At 33.5% G+C, this 23,786-nt stretch overlaps 1 protein-coding gene across 2 annotated transcripts in view; it reads left to right on the top strand.

The window, feature by feature from the left end:
- CENPK (centromere protein K) overlaps positions 1-22,427 on the top strand; it is a 40,100-nt gene extending 17,673 nt beyond the window's left edge. For both annotated transcript variants that reach the window (XM_060146101.1, XM_060146102.1), the window contains 6 exons: positions 3,563-3,609; positions 14,116-14,198; positions 14,293-14,391; positions 14,725-14,851; positions 18,992-19,045; positions 21,657-22,427. In XM_060146101.1, coding sequence (XP_060002084.1) covers positions 3,563-3,609; positions 14,116-14,198; positions 14,293-14,391; positions 14,725-14,851; positions 18,992-19,045; positions 21,657-21,815 — 569 coding nt within the window. In that variant the 3' untranslated portion in view covers positions 21,816-22,427. The remainder of the gene's footprint in view (positions 1-3,562; positions 3,610-14,115; positions 14,199-14,292; positions 14,392-14,724; positions 14,852-18,991; positions 19,046-21,656) is intronic.
- Positions 22,428-23,786: the final 1,359 nt, after the last annotated feature.

The raw sequence follows: 23,786 nt of genomic DNA, 5'->3' as shown, positions 1-23,786 counted from the left end.
CAGTAGTTGTGGTGCACGGGCTTAGTTGCTCTGCGGCATGTGGGATCTTCCTGGACCAGAGCTCGAACCCGTGTCCCCTGCATTGGCAGGCGGATTCTTAACCACTGCACCACCAGCGAAGTCCTCACCTTGTAGTTTTTTTAATTTTGGCACATCAGATAGGTATGTGTATACAATTTTTATTTTAATTTGCATTCAACTGTTTTTCTTATTGCCTCCTCTAGCATTATATTGGGCATCTCAGAGACTGCTCATACTCTGCTATTAAAATGTTGGTGTTCTCCAGTTGACTGTGTTCAGCGATTTTTGCTCCTTACTCTATATGCTATTTCAACATTATATTTTCTGCTTCTGTTTTTATGGATTATATCTGTATTAATGACTTCTATATTAGTTTGCTAGTGCTGCCATAACAAAGTAGCATGACTGAGTTGCTTAAACAACAGAAGATTTTTTTTTCCTTCACAATTCTGGAGGCTAGAAGTCCAAGATCAAGGTGTTGGCAGGGTTGGTTTCTTCTGAGGCCTCTCTCCTTGCCTAATAGATTATCATCTTTCTGGGTCTTCACATGGTTACCTGTCTGTGTTCTAATCTCTTTGTATAAGAATGCCATTCATAATGGAGTAAGGCCCATCCCGATGACCTTGTTTTAACTTAATTACCTCTTTAAAGATCCAGCCCCAATATAGTCACATTTTGAGGTACTGGAGATTAGGGCGTCAAAATCTGATTTTGGGTGGGGTGGGAGAGGGTGGGGGGATAGGGAGAGGACACACAATTTCCACAACAACTTTCAAGTCTGTATATCCAAACCAGACTTCTCTGTATCACACTTATATATCTTTCTACCTTCTAGACTTCTTTTCCAAATTATTCTACAGATGCCTCAGATTCATGAACTGATTGCCATTCCCTGACACATTGAATGGAATCTATTTGATCAGCTACAAATTTAAGAGTCCTTTTAGATTCTTCTAGATTTTCCCATTTCACATATAGCTGGTCATTAAATATTGAGCCCTACTGCCACAAATTTACTTTAGGCCTTTATCATCAATCCACTAGTTTTATTAAAATAGACTTTTTACCTCTTGATCAAGAATTTTTTTTATTAATTTTAGAAATTTTCAAACTTAATGAAAAGTTGAAAGTCCAGCTTCATTCTTTTGCATGTGTATTATCTAGTTTTCCCAGCACCATTTGTTGAGAAAACTGTTCTCTCCCCCATTGAACTGTCCTGACACCATTGTCAAAAATCAATTGATGGTGTGGGGGGGAGGTGGGGTGGGAGTGTGATGAGTTGGGAGATTGGGATTGACATATATACACTAATATGTATAAAATGGATAACTAATAAGAACCTGCTGTATAAAAAAATAAATTCAAAAAAAATCAATTGATCATACAGTGAGGATTTTTTAAAATATTTATTTAATTTATTTTTTTGTCTGTGTTGGGTCTTTGTTGTGGTGCACGGGCTTCTCTCTAGTTGTGGCCTATGGGTTTTCTCTCTCTAGTTGTGGCGTGCGGGCTCCAGGGCACACGGGCTCTGTAGTTGTGGCGCACGGGCTCCAGAGCATGTGGGCTCTGTAGTTTGAGGCACGTGGGCCCTCTCGTTGGGGCGCGCTAGCTCAGTAGTTGTGGCGTGCTGGCTTAGTTGCCCCGCGACATGTGGGATCTTCCCGGACCAGGGCTCGAACCTGCATCCCCTGCACTGTAAGGCAGATTCTTTACCACTGGACCACCAGGGAAGTCCCCACAGTGAGGATTTTTATTTCTGGGCTCTCTATTCTATTGGTCTATATCTCTGTCTCTATGCCAGTAGCACACTGTTTTGATTATTGTAGCTTTGTAGTAAGTTTTGAAATTAGGAAGTGTGAGACCCCCAAATTTGTTCTTTTTCAAGATTGTTTTGGCTATTTGGAGTCCCTTGAGATTCCATGTGAATTTTAGGATGGATTTTTCTATTTCTACAAAAACATCATTGGGATTTTGATAGAGATTACATTGAATCTGTAGATTGCTTTGGGTGTTATTGGCATCTTAATAACATTAAGTTTTAACACTTCTTGAACACCGGATGTTTTTTTCTTTTCATTGGTGTGTCTTTAATTTCTTTCAGCAACATTTTGTAGTTTTCAGCGTATAAGTTCTTTGCTTCCTAAATTAAATTTGTTCTTGAGTATTTTATTCTTTTTGATGCTATATGTCAGGGAATTTAAAATTTTTATTTTTCTTATTTTCATAATCTTTTACGTACAAACCTTGTACTGCCAGCACTGAACACACTGACCTGTTGGTCAAATACCCACCTTGCTTAAGGTTGTGAATCCTGTACACTGCCACACTGGAAAGATTATTAAAATCTTTATATTCTTAGAGCCTGTCATATTGTATCTGTTGAAATGATTGTTTTAGCATTGAAGTGCTACTTTTGGCCACACTCTCCAAGAGGGAGATTTTTGAACTTTATGTTTTTAGAATCCTTTTCATTGTATAGCCATCCTAGGGCTACCTATAATTAGTTCTAATACAGGGCCTATGAAGTACATAGCTCTTTTCTATTAAAAAACCCTCTAGAATGGCAAATAGCTTAGAAAGTTTCAGTAGCATATCATTTGAGAAATTTAAATAGCACTTCATTAGGAAAGATAAACTTTTCTTAGTATGAGTTGAACTTTTCTAAGTATAAGGGATTTGATTTTGCTATGTAAATTAATTAAGGAATATTAGTTTATACTCATTAGACTGGCAAAAATTTTAGAAGATTTTATAGTATCTTTTGCTGTTTCTTGTTCATTGCTTCTAGAAAAATTAAAAGAATCTAGCATCCTGTTTTAAAATTCAAAATACACATTTCCTTCTATGAAATTCACTTTCTGAGAATCTATCCCACAGGAATGAGAGCACCAATATATAAAGACATAAATAAAAGAATGCTTCCTGTGTCATTGTTTTTTGAGGCTAAAAACTAGACACAAGGTCAATGCTGAATCAGTAGTGAAATCCCTGAACACATTTGGTGTATTTACCCTGCAGAATATTATACAGTGATTTAAAATTATGAATTAGACTTACACCAAATGAATATACAGGATTTCCATGGGGGTTTTTTTGGGTGAAAATAAGAATAATATGTATGATATTATCTCATTCTTGTAAAACCAGCAATAAGAAAATTAATAACACTTGCATGTATATGTACAAATATGTACGAATATGTGTATATGTATGCATAGAATCATGTAACCACAGAAATATTTGAGGAACACACTGTAGATTATTAATTTTGTTTTTGATGGATTAGGAAAATAAAATGAGAAGAGAAAAAGGCACTGAAAACAAAAGGCATAAATATCACATTTGTCTAAAATGATATATAAGTTGGCTATATAAGATGTTAAATTAAAAAATTTCATAAAAACTGTACACATCTCATAAAAAGTTCTGTAATATATAAATGGAAAGGGAAAGGGGTATCTCAGAAACCATAAAATCAAATTCTTGATTTTTGAGACTTAACTAAGCATATGTATAATTTTGGTTTATTTTGTTCCTGTAGTGATTCCACTGAATGAAGAAGTTCTGGTAACATTAGGAAAAGAAGAGGTAAGTTACTGAATTTATAGTAATCCAAAATAACTTATAACTAGAAGTGTTTTGGATAAGCTCATGCCATAACGAGTAAGATGAAACCACTTTAAAATTGTATTAATTACATTTTATTGAACAGGATATTTTAGATGATTTGAATTTTGAATTAAATATGTAAACCTTACTCTTGTACTTAATTTTTAGTTGATTAAACTCTTCATAATCAAAGTGAAAAGGTTAAACATAGCTAAATGATCATACATGTATATCTTTCCCCAAAACTTAACATAAATGTCAATAAAGATTTTTTTAAAGTGTCAGTTTATTAGATCAAAGTATAGGAGAGAAGATAGAGGCAAAGAAGAATTTTAAACAAGGTTGTAGAGCATGGAAATAGAAAAGTATCTGTGTTCCAAGAGACAGAAGTAATGATAACAAGAGAGATTATCTGCCCTACAGAACTGAAGAGAAAGGCTTTGAATTTGAAGGAACCTTGTACTTCAAAATTCAGGGTTCAAGTGTGGAGCTAAAAACAAGGAGATTTTTTTTAAAGTAAGAACAGACTACTAGACCTTCTCCCTCTCTCTTTTGCAATCAAGAGACTAACTTTTACCCACACACCTAAAAACTGGAGGTATATGGAGTGGAGACATTAAACTATTGAGGCTTTGGACTCAGCACACCAAGTTGGGTCTTTAGTAGGGGTAGTGTGAGGTCAAAAGTCAAAGTTCAAGTTAACATTTTTATACTGTGTGGTGAAGTACCAGCTTCTTCCCTTGATCTATCTCCAGGGGTCCTACAGTATGGTATAAAAGTAGCTTCAGACTGGAGCTAAAATAATCTCTGGAAAATCTAAATGGCCTGAGAAAAAAGGTCTGTAAGTATTAATATATGGGGGATCCCAGTGAAAAGCAGGACGGCCATCCATCAAAAAGCCATTTATAAACAAAGTTTGTTTTTGAGCTTTAAATGAGAATACCAACTTTTATTCAACATAGTGTTGGAGGTCCTAGCCACAGCCATCAGACAAGAAAAAGAAATAGAAGGAATCCAAATTAGAAAGGAAGAACTAAAACTGTCACTGTTTGCAGATGACATGATCCTATACATAGAAAATCCTAAAGATGCTACCAGAAAACTACTAGCACTCATCAATGAATTTGGTTAAGTTTTAGGATACAAAATTAATATACAGAAATATGTTGCATTTCTATACAATAACAATGAACTATCAGAAAGAGAAATTAAGGAAACAGTTCCATTTACCATTGCATCAAAAAGAATAAGGTAAGCTAGGAATAAAGCCACCTAAGGAGGTAAAAGACCTGTAATCAGAAAACTGTAAGACACTGATGAAAGTAACTGAAGGTGACACAAACAGATTAAAAGATGTACCATGTTCTTAGATTGGAAGAATTAATATTGTTAAAATGACCATAATTTCCCAAGGCAATCTACAGATTCAGTGCAATCCCTATCAAAATACCAATGGCATTTTTCACAGAACTAGAACAAAAAAATCTTAAAATTTGTATGGAAACATAAAAGATGCCCAATAGCCAAAACAATCTTGAGAAAGAATGGAGCTGGAGGAATCATGCTCCCTGACTTCAGACTATGCAGCAAAGCTACAGTAATCAAAACAGTTTGGTCCTGGCACAAAAACAGACACATAGCTCAATAGAACAGAATAGAGAGCCCAGAAATAAACCCACACACTTACGGTCAATAAATCTACAACAAAGGAGGCAAGAATTTACAATGGAGAAAAGACAGTCTCTTCAATAAGTGATGATGGGAAAACTGGACAGCTACATGTAAAAGAAGGAAATTAGAACATTCGCTAACACCATATACAAAAACTAAAGATGGATTAAAGACATAAGTGTAAGACCAGAAACCATAAATTCCCTAGGAGAAAACTTAGGCAGACCACTCTTTGACATAAATCATAGCAATATGTTTTTAGATTTGTCTCCTCAAACAAAGGAAGTAAAACAAAAATATACAAATGGGACCTTATTAAACTTAAAATCTTTTGCACAGCGAAGGAGCCATCAACAAAATGAAAAGACAACGTACTGAATGGGAGAAAACATTTGCAAATGCTATGACTGATAAGGGGTTAATATCCAACATATATAAATGACTCGCAGCTCAACATCAAAAAAACAAACAAGCTGGGACTTCCCAGGCAGTCCAGTGGTTAAGACTCCATGCTTCCACTGCAGGGGGCATGCATTCAATCTCTGGTTAAGGAACTAAGATCCTGCATGCCATGTGGTGTGGCCCCCACAAAACAAAACAAAACAAAACAAAAAAGCCAATTAAAAACTGGACAGAAGTCCTGAATAGACATTTTTCCAAAGGGGACATGCAGATGACCAATAGGCATGTGAAAAGATTCTCAGTATCGCTAATCATCAGGGAAATGCAAGTCAAAACCACAGTGAGGTAACACCTCACACCTGTCAGAATGACTGTTGTCAAAAAGAACACAAATAACAAGTGTTGGTGAGGATGCGGAGAAAAGGGAACCCTCATACACTGTTGAGAATGTAAATTGGTGCAGCCTCTGTGGAAAACAGTGTGGAGTTTTCTCCAAAAACTAAAAATAGAACTGCCATACTACCCATCAGTCCCTCTGCTGGGTATATATCCAAAAAAAAAAAAAAAACACTAATTCAAAAAGATACATGCACCTCATTGTTCATAGCGGCATTATTTACAGTTGCCAAGATATGGAAGCAACCTAAGTGTCCATCAACAGATGAATGGATAAAGAAGATGTGGTGTATATATGTAATGGAATACTACTGAAGCATAAAAAAATGCAGTTTTGCTGTTTACAGCCTCATGGATGGACTTGAAGAGCATTATGCTAAGTGAAAGAAGTCAGGCAGAGAAAGACAAATACTGTATGATATCACTTATATGTGGAATCTAAAAAAGTACAGCAAACTAGCGAATATCACAAAAAAGCAGACTCACAGATAAAGAGAACAAACTAGTGGTTACCAGTGGGGAGAGGGCAGCGGAGAGGGGCAATATAGGGGTAGGGAATTAAGAGATACAAACTATTAGGTATAAAATAATCTACAACGTTATATTATACAACAGAGGGAATATAGTCAATATTTTATAATAACTATAAATGAAGTATAACCTTTAAAAAATAAAGCTAAATAAAAAATACAAAAAACTAGTGAATATAACAAAAAAGAAACAGACTCAGAGATATAGTCAACAAACTAGCAGTTATCAGTGGGGAGAGGGAAAGTGGAAGGGCAATATAGGGGTAGGGGATTATGAGGTACAAACTGTTATGTATAAAATAAGCTATAAGGGGACTTCCCTGGCAGTCCTGTGGTTAAGACTCTGCACTTCCACTGCAGAGGGACGTAGGTTCGATCCCTGATTGGGGAACTAGGATCCTGCATGTAGTGCGATGCGGTGGGGGGCGGGGGGGGAAGCTATAAGGATATATTGTACAACATAGGGAATGTAGTCGATATTTTATAATAATTATAAATAGAATATAATCTTTAAAAATTGTGAATCACTGTATTTTACACCTGTAACATACGGTATTGTATGTCATCTATACTTCAATTAAAAGAAAATGTTGACAGACTCTAGGTCCATCCACCTCATTACAAATCTTTTTATGGCTGAGTAATATTCCATTGTATATATGTGCCACATCTTCCTTATCCATTCATCCGATGATGGACACTAAGGTTGTTTCCATCTCCGGGCTATTGTAAATAGAGCTGCAATGAACATTTTGGTACATGACTCTTTTTGAATTATGGTTTTCTCAGGGTATATGCCCAGTAGTGGGATTGCTGGGTCATATGGTTAGTTCTATTTGTAGTTTTTTAAGGAACCTCCATACTGTTCTCCATAGTGGCTGTACCAATTCACATTCCCACCAGCAGTGCAAGAGTGTTCCCTTTTCTCCACACCCTCTCCAGCATTTATTGTTTCTAGATTTTTTGATGATGGCCATTCTGACTGTTGTGAGATGATATCTCATTGTAGTTTTGATTTGCATTTCTCTAATGATTAATGATGTTGAGCATTCTTTCATGTGTTTGTTGGGAGTCTGTATATCTTCTTTGGAGAAATGTCTATTTAGGTCTTCCACCCATTTTTGGATTGGGTTGTTTGTTTTTTGTTATTGAGCTGCATGAGCTGCTTATAAATTTTGGAGATTAATCCTTTGTCAGTTGCTTCATTTGCAAATATTTTCTCCCATTCTGAGGGTTGTCTTTTGGTCTTGTTTATAGTTTCCTTTGCTGTGCAAAAGCTTTGAAGTTTCATTAGGTCCCATTTGTTTATTTTTGTTTTTATTTCCATTTCTCTAGGAGGTGGGTCAAAAAGGATCTTGCTGTGATTTATGTCACAGAGTGTTCTGCCTATGTTTTCCTCTAAGAGTTTGATAGTTTCTGACCTTACATTGAGGTCTTTAATCCATTTTGAGCTTATTTTTGTGTATGGTGTTAGGGAGTGATCTAATCTCATACTTTTACATGTACCTGTCCAGTTTTCCCAGCACCACTTATTGAAGAGGCTGTCCTTTCTGAAGTAAGTCAGAAAGAGAAAGACAAAAACTGTATGCTAACACATATATATGGAATTTAAGAAGAAAAAAAAAATGTCATGAAGAACCTAGGGGTAAGACAAGAATAAAGACACAGACCTACTAGAGAATGGACTTGAGGATATGGGGAGGGGGAAGGGTAAGCTGTGACAAAGCGAGAGAGTGGCATGGACATATATACACTACCAAACGTAAAATAGATAGCTAGTGGGAAGCATAGTGGGAAGCAGCCGCATAGCACAGGGAGATCAGCTCGGTGCTTTGTGACCACCTGGAGGGGTGGGATAGGGACGGTGGGAGGGAGGGAGATGCAAGAGGGAAGAGATATGGGAACATATGTATATGTATAACTGATTCACTTTGTTATAAAGCAGAAACTAACACACCATTGTAAAGCAATTATACTCCAATAAAGATGTAAAGAAAGAAATGAACTTTAAAAAAATAAAAATAAATGGTTTTGGACTTACAAAAAAAAAAGAAAGAAAAGAAAATGTTGAATGGCCAGCCTATGATCATTGACATTTGTGAAATGCCTCCAAATGGAAAGGTGGAAACCCAAAACAATTTATGAAGGTGAATCTTAAGAAAATAGAGGCAATTCAGGGAACAAAGAGAATTTAATAAAATAATATCTTCCTAATTTGATTAACTCTACTTTATCAAGTTTTATTTTAAGGCAGCAGTCCCCAACCTTTTTGGCACCAGGGACCAGTTTCGTGGAAGACAATTTTTCCACAGACCGGGGTTGGGGGTGGGATGGTAATGTGAGCATTGGGGAGCAATGGAGGGTGGCAGTGAAGGAAGCTTCACTTGCTCACCCACTGCTCACCTCCTGCTGTGCAGTTCCTCTCCGCGGCCCAGGGATTGGGGACCCCTGTTTTAAGGTCTGTACTCAAATATAAGAAATACTTGCCCAACTTAAGGTCACAAAGAGTTTCTTTCATTTTTTTTTTTAGAAATTTTAATATTTTAGGTTTCACATTTAGATGTATGATCCATTTTAGAATAACGTTTGCATGTGGAATGAGTTACTGATAAAGGTTCTTTTTTCTTTCACGTGGATACTAATTATTCTAGCACAAATTGTTGAATAAACTATCTTTTTCTTTTGAATTTCCTTTGCATATGTGTTGAAAATTAATTGATCATATATGTGTGGATCTATTTCTAGACTCTCCATTTGTTCTCCATCCTATGTGGTGGATATATCTTTTCCTTTGTTCTGTATTTCTGTCTTTAGGCCAATACTGTGTTGGTTTGTTTACTGAAGCTTTGTAATGTCTTGAAATTAAGTAGTATGAGTTCTCTAACTTTGTTTTTACCAAAATTGTTTCATATTTTCATATAAATTAGAGTTGGCTTGTCATTCTATCCCATAAAGAAGCTTACTGGAATTTTGACTGAGATTGCCCTGAATCTATAGTTCAAATTGAGGAGAAGAGACATATTGAGTCTCAGTCCAGATCCATGAGCACTATATGGTCTCTGCATTTATTTAGGCCTCCGTTTATTTGTTATTTACAAAATTTATCTCACTAATGTTTTGTAATTCACTATATCAACAGACTAAAAAAGAAAAAAAGCATTTTATCATTTCAATAAATTCAGAAAGAATTAAGTGACAAAATTCCATATTAATTCATGATTCAAAAAAAGACTTTATAAATTGTGATAGAAGTGTGCAAGCCATGAGGGACTTCCCTGTCATTCCAGTGGTTAAGACTCTGCACTTCCACTGCAGGGGGCACAGGTTCGATCCCTGGTCGGGGAACTAAGATTCTGCGTGCCGCAAGGTGCGTCCAAAAAAAAAAGAAAAAAGATGTGTGCAGGTCTTATATATGTTTGTCAGATTCATCCCTTTAGTATTTCATATTTTTGGTGCTATTAAAATGGTATTCTTTTTTAAAATTTCAATTATTTATTGCTGGTACATTCAAATACAATTAATATTTATATGTCAATCTTGTATCTAGTGAGCATGATAAACTCCTTTATTCTAGTAGCTTTTTTGTAGATTATGTAGAATTTTCTTTTATATTTAATTAATTAATGTATTTATTAATTTTTTAATTTATTTGGCCGCATGGAGTCTTTAGTTGTGGCAGGCAAACTCTAGTTGCGGCATACTTGTGGGATCTAGACCAGGGATCGAACCCGGGACCCCTGTGTTGGGAGCACAGAGTCTTCACCACTGGAACACCAGGGAAGTCCTCTGTAAGATTTTCTACATAGCTAGTCATGTCATCTGAGAACAAAGGCAGTTTTACTTATTTCTTTCCATCTGGATGCTTTTTATCTCTTTTTCTTGGCTTATTGTACTGTCCTAGAATATTTAGTAATGTATTGAATAAAAGTGGGGAAAATGAACATTTTTGCCTTGTTCCTGATCTTAGTGGATAGCATTCACTCTTTGACCATTAAGTGTGATGTTAGCAGTAGGTTTTTCATAGATGCCATTAATAAAGTTGAGAAAATTACCTTTTATTAGAATTTATGAAGAATTTCTCAAATCATGAATTAATATTGAATTTTGTCACTTATTTCTTTTTTTTTTTAAAGAAAACATTTTTAATCTTACAGTACAGTACCTTGAAAAGTACAGTAGTACAGTACAACATCTGGCATACAGGGGCTGACATCGAGTGAACAGGCAAGAAGAGTTACTGACTGGAGGAGGGGAAGGAGGTGGGAGATGGTAGAGCTGAAGGATCGTCAGGAATAGGAGACGGAGGGCAGCTGCAATTTCACTCATGACTGACATTGATGGAACGCATGTTCTCATCTTTGAAAGTTTGCAGCTTGAAGGTTCATACGTAGGGGACTTACTGTAATCAGTTTATGTCGTGTCCTCGGGCTATGTCATTTTTTTTTTTTGACATCTTTATTGGGGTATAATTGCTTTACAATGGTGTGTTAGTTTCTGCTTTATAACAAAGTGAATCAGTTGTACATATACATATATTCCCATATCTCTTGCCTCTTGCGTTTCCCTCCCTCCCACCGTCCCTATCCCACCCCTCTAGGTGCTCACAAAGCACCGAGCTGATCTCCCTGTGCTATGCGGCTGCTTCCCACTAGCTATCTACCTTACGTTTGGTAGTGTATATATGCCCATGCCTCTCTCTCGCTTTGTCACAGCTTACCCTTCCCCCTCCCCATATCCTCAAGTCCATTCTCTAGTAGGTCTGTGTCTTTATTCCTTGTCACTTATTTCTAAATTCACTGATTTCAACTATTAACTTGATTCCTAAGATAAACCCCACATTGCTATAATGTATTAATCTTTTTTATTTATTGATGGATTTAATTTGCTAAAATTTTATTAAGAGTTTTGTGTCTATGTTTTTGAGAGATATTGGTCTGTGGTTTTCGTTTTTGGTGACATCTTTTTCAGGCTTTGGTATCAGGGTAATACTAAGCTCATAGAATGATTTCAGAAGTATTCTCTCTTCAAAAGAGCTTGTATGGAATCAGTATTATTTATTCCTTAAATGTTTCTTAGAATTCATAGGTGAAGTTGTCTGAGGTTAGAAATTTTTTGGTGGGAAAATGTTAAACTATATATTCAGTTTCTTTATGGCTAGTCAGGTTATCTTTCTCTGAATGAACCTTGGTAGTTTGTGACTTTGAAAGAGTTTGTCTCATCTAGTTTGTCAAATTTATTGACAGAAAATTGTTCATAGTATTCCTCCATTACTATTTTAATGTTTGTAGCAGCGCCCCCTCTCTTATTCCTGATGTTGGTAAATTTGTGTTCTTTTTTTCTCCTTTAATTAGTCTGGGTAATTGATCTTCTCAAAGAATTAGCTTTGGGTTTCATTGATTTTTCCCTATTTTTCTTTTTGTTTTTCTATTTCATTGATTTAAAACTTTTACCATTATATTTTCTTCAGCTTACCTTTGGTTTTATTTGCTCTTTTTCTAGTTTCTTGTGGTGGAAGCTAAGGTCATTAATTTGAGAGCTTTCTTTTTTCTAATACAGTCTTTTAGTGGTGTAAATTTTTATCTGAGTACTTCTTTTGCTTTATTCCAGAAAATTTAACCTTTTCATTTTCAGACAGTTCATAGTAATTTCTTATTTTCCTGCTGATTGCATCTTTGACCCATGGATTATTTAGAAGTGTGTTTTTAGTATCCAAATATTTGCACATTTTTCCAGGTACCTTTCTATGATTGATTATTTTTTTTGAACTTTTTAAAAGTTTTATTGGTACAGTTATTATAGTGAATTGCAATTTATATACTGAACTATTTCTTTTTCTTTTCTTTTTTTTTAAGTATGGGCTCTGACACTTTTTATTTTTATTTGTGAAATCTCAGGCAAGTTACCTAGCTCTTTTTTTTTTCATACATCTTTATTGGAGTATAATTGCTTCACAATGTTGTATTTGTTAGTTTCTGCCTTACAACAAAGTGAATCAGTTGTATGCACACACATATCCCCATATTCCCTCCCTCTTGAGCCTCCCTTCCACCCTCTCTATCCCACCCCTCTAGGTGGTCAAAGAGCACCAAGCTGATCTCCCCGTGCTATGCAGCAGCTTCCCACCAGCCATCCATTTTACATTTGGTAGTGTATGTGTGTCAATGCAACTCTCTCACTACATCCCAGCCTCCCCTTTCCCTCTGTGTCCTCAAGTCCATTCTCAATGTCTGCATCTTTATTCCTGCCCTACCACTAGGTTCATCATTTTTCTAGATTCTATATATATATGCATTAGCATACGGTATTAGTTTTTCTCTTTCTGACTTACTTCACTGTGTGTGACAGACTCTAGGTGCATCCACCTCACTACAAATAACTTGATTAGTAATTTAACTTAATTCCATTATTGGATCATAGTTAATGTAATATCATTATGGTTGCATTAAAATGTACATATTTGATTTTTCTTTCGTATTTGTCCTACATTTTCTCTGTTCCTATTCTCCTCTCTTCCCACTTTCTTGGATTAATTGTGTATTTTTCAAAATAAATGCATTTTATTTACATTATTAGCTTATTAGGTATATCTCTTCATTTTTTTTTCATGGTTGCTCTAGGGTTTATAATATACAATTTTATATTATTACAGATTTAGAATTATAAGAAGCTAATGGAAACGCTTAATATCAGGAGAATGGAACACTAGCTAATGTGTTCTAGAAACAAAAGGATACTAGAAAAAGTTTAGCTTATTGTAATCCCCTATAGCCACACAGTCTTCTTATATGTTCCTCAGATACCTCATACTTCTGCCTCAGGGCCTTTGTACGTAAAATTCCCTTTGCCTAGAACATTCTTTTGCTAGATGGTGACATGACTTATCTTTAATGCTGTCTTTCTCTGTTGCTAAACTGTTAGTTAACCTGATCAGAAAGGTCTTTCCATATCATACTACCTACCTAAAAGAGCCATCCCTGCTCCTCATTTCTATACTCTCGTTTTGACCTATTTTTACTTTATGGTATTTATCCCTTTCTGGAGTTACAAGTTTGTTTCTTTGTTTGGATTCACCTCTTTGTTCTGTTCATCTTTGCATCCCTGACTCCTTCATCAATGCCTGGTGGTCAACAACTGATCAATAAGTATTTGTTGAATGAGTGATATTCATTTGTGTCTGTTTTGTATAGTCTCCTTAGAAAAGAGACCTAATCTGCCTGGTTACTGAAAATTCACCATTAAATTGCCTTTCAGTATGAAATTAGAAATTATTGCTCAAAACCCCTTATATTTTTTAATTTAACAATGAAATATTACAAAGAACTTAGTACCTGCTGTATAATTTCCCTTTTAAAGATTTTTTGCTAGGCTTTTTTTTGCTGTTGATTTCTGAATATATATCCTAGTATGTAAATTTCACTCTCATTCAGAAATATCACTATTTACAGGAGTAAAGACTAAGCAATTAATTTTAATTATTTTGTTCTAGTTCCAAAAATTGAGGCATGATCTTGAATTGGCACTATCTACTATTCAGTCAAAGAATGAAAAGTTAAAGGAAGACTTAGAAAGGTATATTTGTATTATAATTACTACTAATCATTGATATATATTGAATTGGCATTATGTTTTATTTGAATACTGTTTTGTTTTTCCATGTTTAAAGGGAGCAAAAATGGTTGGATGAACAGCAACAGATATTGGAATCTCTTAATGTACTACACAATGATTTGAAACAGCAGGTTGTGACATTTTCTGAATCAAGGTATTGATTTTGTGTTCTAGGTTTTCATAATAGGAAAAATTATTTCCTTTTTTATGTTATATGAAATACATAGATGAAAAGAAGGTAAATTTTACCAGAAATTGTGAGTCTTACCCTGACTTTTGCCAATTGTTAAGTTACCTAATCTTTTATGAATAATTTGACTTTTAGTTTTCCTACATGTTAAATAGAGACTATTTATCTCATAAAGCTAGTTATTTTGAGCAATGAAGTTTGAACAAAGTTTTTGATTAATTTTATGAGTAACCAGTTATATATACTTAAGTATTTTATCAGCAAATTAATTCTCTTAAATTTAAAAAAATCTTTTAGAATCTTTAATGAGCTGAAAACGAAAATGCGTGATATAAAAGAATATAAGGAGAAACTCTTGGTTACCTTGGGTGAATTTCTAGAAGACCATTTTCCTCTGCCTGATAGAAATGTTAAAAAGAAAAAGGTAAGTTTTAGAGAAGACATTCATGTAGATATTCACATATGAAATTGTTTTAGATAGGTTCACAGGTAAATTTTCTGATAAATTTTTATGTTAAATATACACTTCAAAGACATACACAAATAGGTACATGCACAGAAATATTCCATCATCACATTATAATAATTAAAAATTAGAAGCAACCTAGTTATGTAATAAAATAAGATTAAATACATTTTTTTACATTGTATTCATATTGATGGAAAAATGCAGCTTTTAAAAATGTATTGAACACTATCAAAAGAGTTTATGAAATCTCACAAATTATTGATTGTTAGAAGATAAAACACAGATGATTAAATTGTGTGAGTCTAATTTGTACCAAAGAACGTAATAGTGCTTATGCCTGGGGCTAAGATTGTAGGTAAGATTTGTTTTTGTTTTCATTGTTTTTCAAATTTTCTATGATAAACATATGTAACTTTTAAAATCAGAAGGTACCTGTAGTTAAGGTAAGTTATTGACTATTTTAATAACAGTTATGATGGAATAAACCTTTTTCACAAAAGCAAATATTTCATCGAGTGACAGAAGGTTGGGAACAAGCACTTTAATTCCTTTTTTAAAAATAGTATAGGTATAGGGCTTCCCTGGTGGCGCAGTGGTTGAGAGTCTGCCTGCCGATGCAGTGGACACGGGTTCGTACCCCAGTCCGGGAAGATCCCACATGCTGTGGAGCAGCTGGGCCCGTGAGCTATGGCCGCTGAGCCTGTGCATCCGGAGCCTCTGCTCCGCAACGGGAGAGGCCACAACAGTGAGAGGCCCACGTACCGCAAAAAAAAAAAAAAAAAAAAAAAAATAGTATAGGTATAAATAAATAGAACTTGTGGAAGTGGAATAGGCATTGAAACTGGGACCAGAACAATCTTTCTAAAAATAAACACATTTAACAATTTATTTAATCATGTATTTTAAAATATACATATTTAAATCATTTTTCAACATAAAACTTTTGATGCCTCCCTCTGGGATGAAGTCTATAAACTCCGTAGAGGAATGAATTTATATCCTGGACTTTGTCTATCTCTTTAGCCTCCTTTTCAGCCATTCTTTATTCATCTCTTGCATGAGTCCATTCAACAATAGTACTATACAGTTCCAACAGATATGCAATGACCTGTCACTTTTTTGTGCCTTACACATTCTATTCCCTCTGGTTACGAAACAATTCCTATCTGGTGAAAATAGTAAATTCTTTCTTAAAGCAACTCAAACATCATCTTTTGTGTGATGCATTGAATGAAGTTTTGGTGTCATTTTATTAGCATTTATTACATGATTTTATAGTAACCATTTATTTCTCTTTCTCTGTTGACCCACCACGCTCTGTGAGCTCCTTGGTTTGTTTAATTCATCTTTGTGTCTGTACTGTCTTGCATACCTATTGTAGTACCTTCTGAGTTCATATTTCTTAAATAACTGTGAGCATACTAGGAAAAGGAGAAAAAAGTTTGTTTTCTTATAATCTGCGTTTATTTATTCTTTCCTGTCTTCTTTGTAATTATCAGTAGGCTTTACATTTGTTATGGACAATTTCTCCCATTCTGTCCATTGTTATTTATGCCCCTTAGTCATTTGTGAAATTGTTAACAGCCTTCTGTTAATGATTTCAGTAAATTCATGATCCCTTACCTCTTAATGATCATAATCTTAAAATAACTTAATGATTTATTTTCTGATTCCAATCTTTTTTTCAACTTTTTTTTTTAACCTATTAAGGTTCTCCACTATTAGAACCAGAGGTTTGAGACACTCCTAAACAAAAGCATTGATTACCAGAAGCCACCATGAGTTTATTCAGTCATATTGGATAAGCTCACTTTTTTTAAATGAAGTATATGAACTGTTGATACATATTACAAACTGATAGGTTACTCTCTCTCCCTCTCTCTCTCTCTCTCTCTCTGTCAAGCAATAATAATGGATGTATCAGTGGGCTCAAGCTGCCATAGCAAAATACCAAAGAATAGGTGGCTTAAACAAAATAAATTTATTTTGTCATAGTTTTGGAGGCCAAATTCCAAGATCAAGGTGCCATCAGAGTTTTATTTAAAATAAATAAATTGTGTTATTTATTTTAACTTTGGTAGTTTCATTGCATTTATATTCTGTTCTGATACCATCATTCATGTATACATTTAGTCTTTATTGTACATTATGTTGGATTCAATCCTTATCATCTTTTACCATTCATTTTTGAGTTTTTAAGTTTAATCCATTGTTTGATATGATGGGTTTGTTTGACAAGTAATTTGTTCAAGAAGAATTCCTGGGTGTTTTATTTTTTGAATTCTTAAATGCTGAACATATTTTGCTGTATACTTAAACGCTTATCTTAGGCAGAGATTTTAAAAGTCACAAGACTTGGTAAGGGGTTTCTCCATTCTTCTCAGATTGAATGTGCTGTGGAGAAGTCTGAGGCCAGCCTGTAGATGTCTTGCTGCTTCTGACTATTTGCCTGAAGGATTCTTTATCTCTGAACTTCAGTAATTTAACAGGGATATGTCACAATGTTGATCATTCAATATCAGTTTTGCTTTGAAGATGATGCATTGTTTCCAGGGGCAGATTTAGGTCACATTGCATTTCATGGCAATTTTATTTTATTATATTTTACATTGTTTATCATATCCTTATGTTGAAACTTTTTTTTTTGTTTTCTTTCATTATATTTTTCTTCTGCATTTTCTTTGATTGTCTCAAACCTTTATATTTTAATCTGTGCCTTGCTGCTTATTTCTTTAATATATTTGTATTTCTATAAAACCTTAGGAGGACTCCATTGCTAATCTTTGATTATTGTCAGGAAGGTACTAGATGTCACAATAGTAGGAGACCTTGTAGTTAATTGAATGTCTGAACTCAAAAGCTGCTGATTAGCTTTAGTATTATCCTAGAAGATTTCCCTTAGAACCTTATCCTATGGAACATTTTTAACAGTAATTTGGATAAAGAGGGAGAGGACATAGTCATCAAAGTTTACAAATGATATGAAATTGAGAGAGGACTAGATAGTAAACTTATTGGATGACAGAATTAGAACTGTATTTTTTAACTGGCCAAGATAAAATAGGACGGTCCAAATAAAATAGGACGATATTTAGTGGAGGTACATAGAATATCTTTCTTGAGTTTAAAACATTGAAGAACGAAGGAGACATATCTTAGCTATATACAATGAAGGAAACTTTTGGCACTTTAGATGATAGTGTTCTCAGATAGAGGTCAGCAGGGCAGAATAGATGTCCAAAAGCTAATGCAATCTTAAACTTATTGAATAGAATTCCAGCTTCTACACGTATGGAAGTGAGTCTTCCATTTCATCTTCGGTTTTCTAATCACAGCTATATCATTGTGGAGACTGGATTTTTTTAAAAAGGTAAATTAGAACACATTTAGAGAACAACGATGCTATTGAGAGGCTGCAAGTCTATGAGAAATAATTGAAGAAACTCATGATGATTAATATGGAGAAGGCAGGGAGCTCATAATAGCTGTCTTCAGATATTTGAGAACTCTAGGGTGGAATTGGAATGAGATTTATTCTCTGTCATTCCAAGAAAAAAAGAACTAGTGAGTTGAGTTAATATTAGGAACTGTCAAGAACTATAGAAAGATGAACAAACCTCCCTGGGAAGCAAGTTTCCTGTCCCGAAGCTGTATCAATACAGTCTGGAATGTCATTTGTTTGGGATATTTTGATTGGGAAGGTTCAAACATTAGATTTTCATTTATATGAATATATATAATATGTGTAATATAATTTATCCATTTATATAAATTTATAATTTATCTCCATATTTAGAGATAGGTAGATAGATAGATACGTGGATACTCTGAATTGTATCTTCTAGTAATTGCAGAAGATTTCCCTGTCTAAGAGGTTGTTCCAACTATTTTTGTGAACCTTACTGTTTAGTACAGCAGGTTGTTTTCTTTCAGAATGCTTTTTAAATCATCTCATTATAAATGTTTGGTTTTAGTATATCTTGTACCACTGCAATTGAGGAATATTAATTTTTGAAATTTTGTAATAAATACAGTGTAATATTCTGCCATTAGAATTGAAATGTTAATTCTTTGTTATTCACACTTCTCTCAAAGAAAAACATTCAAGAATCAACTGCACAGCTGATAACACTGCATGAAATGTTAGAGGTAAGTGTTTTGTGTAGTTGTTTTGTCTTGAAGATATCTCTTCACTAGTGATTTGTGAACAATTATACATAGGCTTGAAAAAGAAAAAAATGCTGCTTTAGTTCTTAAGGTATACACCAAACTTTATTATATATATTAATTTATCTTAGTATAAAATTAGTTTCTATGTAGTAAGAAAATATTATTTTTTAGAAGAAGATGAAACTGAAGTCTTACTCTTAATCGTGTTCCCGATTATTACTTTAAGAAAAATTTTATGATGTTGTTTAGTATCTACACAGTAAAAACCTATGCTGTTACATTGATGTAATCTTTAGTTGGCCAGTCTGTATTCTATCTACAATACACAATTGAGTTTAAGGATTCTTTCCACAAAGTTGCAGAACTTCATTCACAGATTTTCCTTAAATAACATCAGCTTCTTTTTTCATAATGTAAGGACTCATTACACCTTTTTCTGCCTGACATTTGCTTTTTATTTTATTTACAAATATCTCTGACCTTTAAAAAAAAGAAGTTTTTGAACTTCAACCAAATTACCGACTATATTAAATACTTAAATCTTTATATGATGACCTATTGCAGATTGGGTGGAGAGGAAGTTAGTCTATGAAGAGCTATTTAACAATTAATGTGATTTTTTAAAGTCATTGGTAAGTTTAGAATAAAGTGATTTCAGAAAACTTGTTTCACATTGTAATTTTATGCATTGGATGCTAAAGTCTCTATGTATCTAGCTAAATGGTTTTGGTGCCTCAGGATATCTTAATATAGAATATTATTACTTTGGAAAGCAAAATACAATTATTTTTTAGATTGTGATTTGAATCTTTTAACATATTCCTATTTAGTCCAGTTTATACCGAAACTACTGTTTCTCATGGATGACTTGACTTTTTTTTAATAAAAGTTGTTATATATGTGGCAAATATTGACAGTTGTTAACTGGGAAATACATGTGTAATTTTTGAATAGCGCACTATGAGATACCATGTAAAACTTAGATTTAGAAACTATTTTTGTCTCCAAGGCTTGTATTATCAATAATAAATATAAACAGAATTTAAACTGCAGTTCAGTGAAGAATAAACCAATATACATGTTCATGTTAAAGTAGAATTTTTAGCATTTAATTATTTCTGGCATCTATTAGAAGTTTGATTAATATAACTGAAGTTAGAAATGAAAAGAAAAAATTTAAATTATATTAAAATAAGCAGTTGCTCTAAAATGGGAATAATATTTAATTATTTTATTATCATACCTAAAAGAAATGAGACCAAGAGCTTTTTTCTCCAGGATGTGGTTCTGAAGTAGCTAAAGTTAGGGAGTTCCCTGGTGGCCTGATGGTTATGATTCTGAGCTTTCACTGCCACGGCCCACATTCAATCCCTGGTTGAGGAACTGAGATCCCACAAGCCACATGTTGCAGCTAAAAAAAAAAAAAAAAAGAAATAGCTAAAGTTAATGGCAGATGAAATTATTTCAAGAATTGAGATGTAAAAAAAAAAAAAAGAATTGAAATGTTGATATTATTATGAAATGTGATTGAGATGAGAGCTTTATAGTTTTGATTTTATTTCTATGGTACTTTATATTTGTATAAATTGTATTTTTCCTTTTCTGTGTTTCTTAATATAATATATTTAAAGTTTTGGCTTGGCAATTCAGAGATACGGAGTCTAATTCATGATCTATTACTAATTATGTGCCCCTTGAGGAATCTTTTAACCCTTCTGGATTCTGGTTTTGTAATTTGTAAAGGCACTGTGTGGGAGCTGAGGAGGTAGAGTAATAATTGATACATATTTAACATTTATCAGTATGTTTCATAAAACATTAGTGTTTGAAGAATTTTAAATGTGTGTTTCTTAAAAAAACTTTTTTAATGCCAGTGGATCTGGGATATACAGGTGATTCTGAGTGCACATTGGCAGTCTTTCTCCAGCTTATATAACCATAGAACCCTGTTTCTCCACACTAAGAGCATCCTTAGGGAGACCAATTCCATGGAATGTAGTTTGGGAAATGTTAGTCTTATATAATTTACTGCAGATACTCAAAACGTCCCAATTTGTGGTTGTAACCCCTCAATATCCCTAGTGAAGAAATCAAAGATATTTAAGATAATTTGAAGGAAATGATGATAGAATTGTTGTTTCAAAGATTTATCAGATGAATAGGTGTTTTTTGGGGGAAGAGTAGCATTGGTGATTTCTCTTTCCCCCAAATATTAAGATATGTATGCTGTTTTTGAACTTTTTGAGTATTTAAGTTTTTTATTTTTAAGAAATGGTTATAACCAATCTTGTAACATAAGCAAATTATTAATCCTAAGAGAAGTGAGAGAATTGTAAGTGCCTTTTAACTAGTTTTTAGGAATTTTAAAAGTTAAGGTGCAAAGATTCATTTTAAAGCTATTTCCATTCACTAATGTTTGTTTTTTTAAAAAAGAAAATCAACTATTTAAGTTAATACATAGAAATTATGATATAAACAATTAAAGAGAAAAGACATTAACATTCCTTGGTAAGAAACTTCATTAATGTTTTATTATAGCTGTATCAATTTTTTTCCAAGTAAGGTATATTTTGAATGATTTTTTTTCTAGATTCTTTTAAATAGATTATTTGATGTTCCACATGACCCATATGTCAAAATTAGTGATTCTTTTTGGCCACCTTATATTGAGCTGCTCCTGCGTAATGGAATTGCCTTGAGACATCCAGAAGATCCAACCCGAATAAGATTAGAAGCCTTCCATCAGTAAAAAGGTGGTCTTTTTTTCACACGTACTTAAAGAATCTTGTCATTCAAGGATAATGGAAACACTGAGAATTACTTGGATAAGGAACATTATTTGCAAATCAAAGCACATAGTCCATCTTCCTTTTGTGCTTAAAATGACTCATGCTGCCATCCACTATTCATTTAAAAATGGTCCTTTCGCAGTCAGTCATTGCTTTGGTATTTTCAACTGGGTGGACAAGAATGCAAGTGAAAAATATTCTAGACTTAATTATTACAAAACTTTAAATATACCTTACTTCTGCAATATTCTTTGGAAAATTCGTTGTTAATTTATGATATTGATAATGTAATATTTTTCTTTTAAAATTTATGACAGTTTCTTTTGTGCATTTGATTTCCATTTGGTGCTTACATCATTTAAATTTACAAATTGTAATGGAAAGGCCATTTAATTTGCAGGAGGTTTAAAAATTGACTTAGCATCTTAATGTAGAAGGAAGCATAATTTAAAAGCATTTAGTAAATCTGTTCCATGTATAATGCCATATTCTAGATTTGTTAAAAATTTGAATGTTAAAAAAACTAATGGATAAAGGTAGCATGAAAACTATATTTTAATGTGTATTATATTATAAGTGATGATATATATTAAATCATTCTTGATTCTGTTAATTATTACTAACAATACTGTGTTCATAAAATTTTGTTAATCCTCTGTGACTTTCCTGTAAATAAAATTCTCATTTAAAAACTCTAGCTTTTTTGGGGATGTGGCATGATATTTTAATAAACTAAATAGACTTTTTCATAGGTAGATAAATGATGATATTATAGAACTACATATAAGCTAAACTAGAGAATTCCAAATACTTTTTGTATCATTATTTTCTAAGACGACTTAGTGTATACTTTTATTTTTGAAAATGCTTTCTACTGCATTATAGTATCCAAGTTTCTTGTTTACCTTAAATACTTCATCTTTTTTAAAGTAGGCAAAAACTATTCCAAGTATACCATGTTCCATTTATAGAAAATACAAATACTGTTATATTTTAGAAAATGTGTAAGTTCTTTTATGGGAAGATGACATACAAAAGTACCTTCCTAGAATACTCTAGTTGGGAGTCAAAGGATTGAGCAACTTATTATTCCTCAGTTACTGGAGAAAGGAAAAATGGTGCTAGCAGTATAAGTCTGACAATAATTCTGTCTGACAAGAGCAGATAATACTGTTGTCTGTGAAATTCTCTGTGTTGCAAATTACAATAAGAAATAGATAAAGGCAATAAACAACTTGATGATTTATTTGGCAAGTCTTGATTTCACATACATCTATTGGTTTGAATCTTTTTACTGTAGCATCTTGTGTAAAGTTTTAAAGAAAACTGTGATGATTGCATCCTACTTTTTAATTTGTTAACCCAGCCTTCTAACATAGCATGATTTTTTTGCCCACTTTTCATCTCAATCATAAACAACGTAAATTATAGCAGAATTAGTCTTGATTTGTACTCCATCTAAGCTTACAACCCTTGAAGGTTTTTTTTTTGTGGCTTTGAGTATGCTGGAGAAAATGTTTCAAGTTCTGAGAACCTATATGTGGGGGCCATCACTACAGATCCCAGGAACATTGAGGGTAATAAAAGAATATTTTGAATAACTCTGTGCCCAGATGTTATAACTTAGATGAAATGGACCAATTCTGTGAAAGACACAATCTACTAAAACTCACACAAGGAAAAATAGCCACTTTGCATAGCCTATATATTAAAGAAATTGAATCAATAATTAATAAGCTTTCAAAACAGAAGACATCAGGCCCAATGGTTTCACTGGTGCATTCAAGAAGAAAGTGATGACAATTCTGTGTTCCAAAAAATAGAAACTAATTCATTCTACGAGGCCAGCATTATCCTAATACCAAAACCAGACAAAAACATTACGTTACCCTAATACCAAAACCAGACAAAAACATTACATTACCCTAATA

This window comes from Lagenorhynchus albirostris, chromosome 3 (assembly GCF_949774975.1).
Source record: "Lagenorhynchus albirostris chromosome 3, mLagAlb1.1, whole genome shotgun sequence".
NCBI classification, from domain to species: Eukaryota; Metazoa; Chordata; class Mammalia; order Artiodactyla; family Delphinidae; genus Lagenorhynchus; species Lagenorhynchus albirostris.
The sequence above is the reverse complement of the archived record's forward strand: the minus strand, read 5'-3'. Positions and strand labels throughout refer to the sequence as shown.